The 6,462-nt window shown below is 52.5% G+C and overlaps 2 protein-coding genes across 3 annotated transcripts; one reads left to right on the forward strand and one right to left on the reverse strand.

The window, feature by feature from the left end:
- The first annotated feature begins 1,839 nt into the window (after positions 1-1,839).
- On the forward strand, positions 1,840-3,412 carry DYNLT5 (dynein light chain Tctex-type family member 5). 2 transcript variants are annotated; one of them, XM_041483352.1, is made up of 4 exons: positions 1,840-1,886; positions 1,962-2,086; positions 2,561-2,598; positions 3,280-3,412. In XM_041483352.1, exons 1-4 carry the CDS (start codon positions 1,850-1,852, stop codon positions 3,383-3,385), a joined length of 306 nt encoding a protein of 101 aa, XP_041339286.1. In that variant the 5' UTR covers positions 1,840-1,849; the 3' UTR covers positions 3,386-3,412. The 2 variants fall into 2 exon arrangements, with proteins under 2 accessions (XP_041339286.1, XP_041339285.1); XM_041483351.1 differs by having other exon boundaries at positions 2,561-2,747; positions 3,280-3,377.
- A 102-nt stretch (positions 3,413-3,514) lies between these two features.
- On the reverse strand, positions 3,515-5,070 carry INSL5 (insulin like 5). Its single transcript, XM_041483294.1, has 2 exons — positions 4,908-5,070; positions 3,515-3,744 (listed from the first exon to the last, which is right to left on the reverse strand). Exons 1-2 carry the CDS (start codon positions 5,068-5,070, stop codon positions 3,515-3,517), a joined length of 393 nt encoding a protein of 130 aa, XP_041339228.1.
- Between the last annotated feature and the right edge of the window lie 1,392 nt (positions 5,071-6,462).

Below are 6,462 nucleotides of genomic sequence, written 5' to 3' on the forward strand. Positions count from 1 at the left end.
TCCCCGTCACCAATTTCACCGACTCTCAAATATGCAATTATTTACCATGCAGAGCGTTGTGACAAAGAAATCCCCACGTCAGAACAAAGTTTATTCATTCTATACATAAGAACCACATGAAATACCCAACTGAGTTGCAATTTAAATGTGATTATTATTTTTTTTCCTTGAAAATAAACAAAAAAAATGTAAAACATTTCTTTTTTTGAGCCAGTTTTGCTTCCATGTGCAGGAGCACCCAGAGGAGTGGGCAGAGGGATTGAAGGCTGGCCCAAAAAAGGGTCCCTGTCCCAAAACCCATCATTGCTGCTGGAGTTACGTGCAGTGTCCCAGCATGGGGACAGGTTGAGGATGGCATGTGGGGACACATGAGGATCCACAGGGACTGTGGGGAGGGATGGAGCCTGAGGGAATGGGGCTGTGGGGACATGAGGGATGCGGGATTGGGGGACCTGTGGAGGCCATGGGGACACTCCAGGGCTGTGGGACATGAGGGATGCAGGGTTGGGGGGCCTGTGGGGGCCATGGGGACACTCCAGGGCTGTGGGACATGAGGGATGCGGGGTTGGGGGGCCTGTGGGGGCCATGGGGACACTCCAGGGCTGTGGGACATGAGGGATGCAGGGTTGGGGGGCCTGTGGGGGCCATGGGGACACTCCAGGGCTGTGGGACATGAGGGATGCAGGGTTGGGGGGCCTGTGGGGGCCATGGGGACACTCCAGGGCTGTGGGACATGAGGGATGTGGAGTTGGGGGACCTGTAGAGGCCATGGGGACACTCCAGGGCTGTGGGGACATGGGGGTCTGTGAGGATCCACAGGGATCACGGGAATCTGTGCGGGCTATAGGGACCCATGGGTGCCATAGGGGGCCACAGGGACATTTGGGGAGGCTGTGGGAACCCATGGGGGCCATGGGGACCTGAGGAGGTCACAGGGCCCCTCAGGAGCCTGGAGAACATAAAGGAGCTGTGGGGACGTGTGGGGACATTTGGAGGCCATGGGGGCCACGCGGAATCTTTAGGTTTACGTGGGGACATGTGGGAGCTGTGGGGATATGTGGAAGTTATGGGACCATGCAGGGACCTGTGGAAGGTGTAGGGACACAGAAGGACCTGGAGAAGCCATGGGGACCTGTGGAAGGTGTAGGGACACAGAAGGACCTGGAGAAGCCATGGGGACCTGTGGAAGGTGTAGGGACACAGAAGGACCTGGAGAAGCCATGGGGACCTGTGGAAGCTGTAGGGACACAGAAGGACCTGGAGAAGCCATGGGGACCTGTGGAAGCTGTAGGGACACAGAAGGACCTGGAGAAGCCATGGGGACCTGTGGAAGGTGTAGGGACACAGAAGGACCTGGAGAAGCCATGGGGACCTGTGGAAGCTGTAGGGACACAGAGGGACCTGTGGAAGCTGTAGGGATATGTGGGAGCCATGGGAACCTCCGGGGACTGTAAAGGAACCCGGAGACCTGTGGAAAACATGGGGACATGCGGGAATCATGGGAACCCGTGGGGACTGTAGGGACACACGGAGCTGTGGGGACACCAGGGACTGTAGGAATATGTGGAAACCACGGGGACACGCAGAGACCGGTGGAAACTATGGGGAGGCGGGGGAGCCGCAGAACTCACAGCCGTGAGGGTGGGAATGGCGGGGGCCGGGAACGTGAGGGGACGAGGTGGGGAACAGGAATGCGGAGGGATGGAGGCGGGGAACGGGAATACGGAGGAACGGAGGCCGGGAATACGGAGGGATGGAGGCCGGGAACACGGTGGGTGGAGGCGGGCAACGGGAATGCGGCGGGCGGGCCCCGCTGCCGGCGCCGCCTCCCCTCACGCAGCTGCGGGCAATGGAGGGCGGTGAATCCCCCGCCGAGCCCGGCTCGGGTGGGTGTCCATTGCTTCTCTAAAGCCCTCCAGCACTGCGATTTTTCCTTCATAAACTCGAGCTTTGCCTCGCAGGGCCTGCCAGGCGCTTCCCGGTGGCGGCGGTGGAGGAGATCCTGAGGGATGTGGTGGGGAGCGCCCTGAGGGAGCGGCGCTACGAGCCGGGGCCGTGCCGGGCGGCGGCCAAGGACATCGCCGAGGTGGGACGGGGACGGGGCACTTGTCCTCGTGCCTCTATGGGCTGCCCCAAATATCCCCCTAAAATGCCGATAAAAAGTGTAAGATAAAGGCTGGAGGCGGCTGGCGGGGTGCCGGCAGGGGTTGCTCGGAGGAGGATGCAGACACATACGAGTTAGTTAATGGATTTACAGGCTGGTTTGGGTTAGAGAGACCTTAAAGCTCATCCAGCCTCAGGGACACCTCCCACTGTCCCAGGCTGCTCCAGCCCCAGTGTCCAGCCTGGCCTTGGGCACTGCCAGGGATCCAGGGGCAGCCACAGCTGCTCTGGGAATTCCTGTGCCAGGGCCTGCCCACCCTGCCAGGGAACAACTCCTAATTCCCAATACCCCATCCATCCCTGCCCTCTTGTCAATTCAATACCATTCCTCCCTGCCCTGCTGTAAATCCATCCCCGTGTTTGAACACGTGTGGACTGAATCTGTTTTTCTCCGCAGGTCGTTAAGGCGCGGGTCAAAGCGCTGGTGGTGCCCAGGTACAAGATCGTGGTGGTGGCACACATTGGGCAGCTGGGCGGGCAGAGCCTGCAGATCAGCAGCAGGTGCCTCTGGGACCCCGAGAGTGACACGTTTTCCTCCTATGTGTTCAAGAACACCTCGCTGTTTGCCGTGACAAATGTCTATGGTGTGTATTTTGAATAGGGAGGTAGTTGAGTTTAACAGCAGAGAAATTAATATTCAGCCTAACTCTTCCCGGCTCTGTTGTTGAAAATATCTGTGAAGGACCGAGGTACTCTCACCTGCTTTGAAATGTGAGCCTTTGGGTGAGTGGAATAAGGGTCTTTCCCAGAGTTTTCTCTGGGAAGTGGCTTACTATGACATAGTTTGGCAGCTGATTGCTGCTTTCAGAACTTGCTCTGTAGGGGAAATATTTTCAGAATATTGCCTGGAAGTAATGTTTTCCCTGTTCTCCTCCAGAAGTATTTGGATTAGGGAATAAACCATGGGTTTTGCCTGCCCACTTTTGGGGCTGGTACTGATGGTCCTAAGTCTCTCTTGGTGCAGCCATTTCCCACCAAAGTGGGGTCTGGCTCACCTTGCTCTGAATCTGAAACCAGACTTTTTGCTGCCCCTATTTCCCAGCTGAAACCTGCTGTTAGGTATTCCTGAGTCAGAGAACAAACCTATCACAAGCTGCTTATTTTATTACATTTTAGGTGCAAAGCTGAAACCAGAACAGTAGTTAGTTGGGAAGAAATACTTCATGTGCTCATGACTAAAAGTTTAACCCACTGTAAACACTGTGAAATGCAGACAACCTGAAGCCACTTGCTGGTGTGCGCTGTGACATTTAACACCCAAAAGCTACAATTAAAGAACACAACTGAAAGGATTGTGGTTTATGTCATGATTATTTTAATCCCTGGCAGCTGTGGCACCGAGCTGCTGCGTTTAGCACAGGGAGCTGATCTCTGTCCTGCTGCAGCCCACGTTGCAGCAGGATGTGGCGAGCAGCGTGGCTGCCTCACGCTTGTTGAGCACAGGTACTTTGCTGGTGTTTTGCAAGTCTTGCTCAGGTTTGACGTCCTGGGGTTCTTCTCTGTGGATCCCCAGCCTTGGCTCTGGGTGTGGTGAGAAGTCAGCATTACCCTCGTGCGGGAGGTGCTGGGGGTTTTCACTCTCTGTCACAGGAAAATGAGAAGCTAAAAGTTAAAAGTCATGGAAAGATGAGTAATTCATGCTTTTTATCTTTACTAGAAAGACAGACCAAGCTACAGCCAGAGAGCTGAGTGTTGCCCTCTGATATGGGCACCCATCTTGGACTCCTCACTGTGAGGAGCAGTTTGTGATCAATGTGGTAAAACTGAGGAGTTCAGGGATTTATGTTGAAGAGTCCTGTGGTGCCTTGAGGCTTACACTGTGTATTTCCTTCTCCAGGAAAAACTGATTTGATGTGTCAGAGGCTCTTGCCCAGCACGTTCAGCTGGATCTGGTGGGTTGCTGAATTGCAGGTGTTGCATTAAGGCATCAGCTACCCCAGAGTTCTGGGAGTTCCACAGAAATGCCAGTCCAGCTGCAGTTGAAGCACCTCAGTACAGCTGGGCCTTGTGCAGTCTGTAAAGGTGTAGCAGTTCTCAATTTTTAAAAGCAAGGCTCTTCAACAGATTTTGGGGAGGGAGTTGCCCATGCTACCACTTTTGTATTTGTTTAAAGCTGCTGCTACAAGAGAATTTTCCAAAAATGCAGATGTAGGAAGTGCAGAAAGCCTCTGTTGCTGTCATCTGCCTCTGTTATTTTATTGTTCCCTATTTATTTTAACCAGAGTACAGATTTCTGGCTGTGCATGTAATGGTTGAATTTTCTGACTATCAAATCCAAATCTTCTGAGTATCAAGAAATATGCTAGTAAGTATAAATATACACAAAAGCATGTGAGAGCAGATATTCAACATGCTTTAATGACAAAGTTTTATAAGGTTTCTGGTTTCTACTGGGGAAAGTGAGGACCACAGCAAGACACTTGCACTGACTTCAGCAAAACTTGTCACTGAAATGAGATAGCAGAGAGATTTTCAGTGATAGCCTTGCCTTGGATCCTGTTCCTCAGGAGAGCTTGGAAAATCTTGGTCTTGAATTATTTTTCTTTAGCAAAACAGCCCAGGAATCTGAGCCAAACAAGCTGCGAGGAGAGGGAACACGAGCACAGCCCGTGCTGGGGGGTTGGAGCTGCAGGGATTGAGGGGAGCAGGGGGTGTGCTGCCTGCCAGTGCCCTGGGATCCTCTGGGATCCCCGGGATGCGGGTGCAGCCGGCGGGGCAGGCCGGGGTGCCGTGGCTGTACTCACCCCGCAGGTCGCGGTGCCTTCTCCAGCGCGAGCCGCCGCAGGTGAACACCACGGCTCTGATGAAGTCTCTCCCGCAGAGCCTCACCTTGTTCCCTTCCCCTTTCCCTTCCCGTGCCAGGAGCAGGAGAGCAAGGCAGCCCAGTGCCAGCAGCGTGCCCCTCATGCTGCCAACGTGGTGCTTCCCAGCTGGGTGTGGGCAGGGCAGAAGGGATGAAGTGGGGAATTCTGCTGGAGCCTTCCCATTTATACTGACGGTCTGTCCACTCCACTGGGTAACAGCTCGCTCTGAGGGTGGCAGTGTTTGCTAAAAACAAATAAACTGCTTGTTTCTGGTCATGTTTGAAGTGCTTTGGGATCTCAGTCAGGTATGAAAGATTTCTGAAGTCTGCATAGCTGCTTTACTGGGAACACCTGAGGTGTGACCGTTTATGGGGTATGGCTTAGGTGGATGCAGTTAGTGTGTGTTCTGCCAGAACAAAAGGGTGTTTGTGATGTGATTTGCCCCCAGTCGGTGTGGTGTCTGTGTTCCCCACACAGCCTGAGCCCAGTCCTGACTGGGATCCCTTTGTGTTGGTGATCCCAAAGAAAAATGGAATGAACTCTACCCCATGATGTCTGTATCGTGCACCTCTTCATTCCCCACCCTGGTCACTGCTAACTGTGGATGCTTGTGGGGAAACTCTGCCAGTGCCAAGCACTGCTGAGAAAATCCACTCCAGAGAGGTTTGTACCAAATGTTGGTATCCCAGCCAGGATTCCCAGTGTGCCAAGAGACAGGACATGATCCTGCAGCACCTGGAGCTGAGTCTCTGCTGTGGGAGCAGAGCTTGGTTCTGAGTTACTGGTTCCTAATGTTGGCTTCAGTGTATTTACGTTTCTATAAAAAATCCTTGCAATAAAATGCCTCTAGGAGGAAATTTCTGAGTTATACGGTCAGAAATTCCATGTTTAAGGACAAAATACATGAGGAACTTCAGAGATCTTCAGCCCTTCCTAGCACCACAAGGATTTTCCAGCACCATAAAGTTCCAGGTAATTGATTTTCACTGTGTGCAGGGTGGGTTATGATGTGTTACAGAAAGCTTGTTTTTTAGCAGTAAGCAAACAGTCATGGGCATGAATGGAAAATACAGGGTGTATTTTGGTCAGATTTATAATAATGATTAACAAATGATTCACCTTAACGAGTGTCTTTCCTTGAAACACACCAAGATGAATTTTATGTCAGGGGGAAGTTTGCATGTCCCCTGTCAGGTGTGCAGCACACAGAAGGAAGTGGATGTTAATGCAGCACAAATGATCCTTAATTCAGTGATGTGTTTGAGTGCTGGGTGTTTATTGTCAGGATAATGAGAGAGGCTGCATGTTCTGGATCTATAAAATACAACTTTCCATACGTAATGTGCTTGGCAGCAGGGCTACAACTTGTGCTTAATCACTCCTCTGGAGATGCTCCCTGTTTCCTGTGGGTAGGAAGTGCCTGGAAATCCTCCAGCTGGGTATTTTTTTCTGTTTCTTCTGCTCTGCCCCCCGAAAAAGCCAGCCTAGGCAGCCA

This window comes from Pyrgilauda ruficollis, unplaced genomic scaffold (assembly GCF_017590135.1).
Source record: "Pyrgilauda ruficollis isolate IOZ18807 unplaced genomic scaffold, ASM1759013v1 scaffold6, whole genome shotgun sequence".
Taxonomy (NCBI): domain Eukaryota; kingdom Metazoa; phylum Chordata; class Aves; order Passeriformes; family Passeridae; genus Pyrgilauda; species Pyrgilauda ruficollis.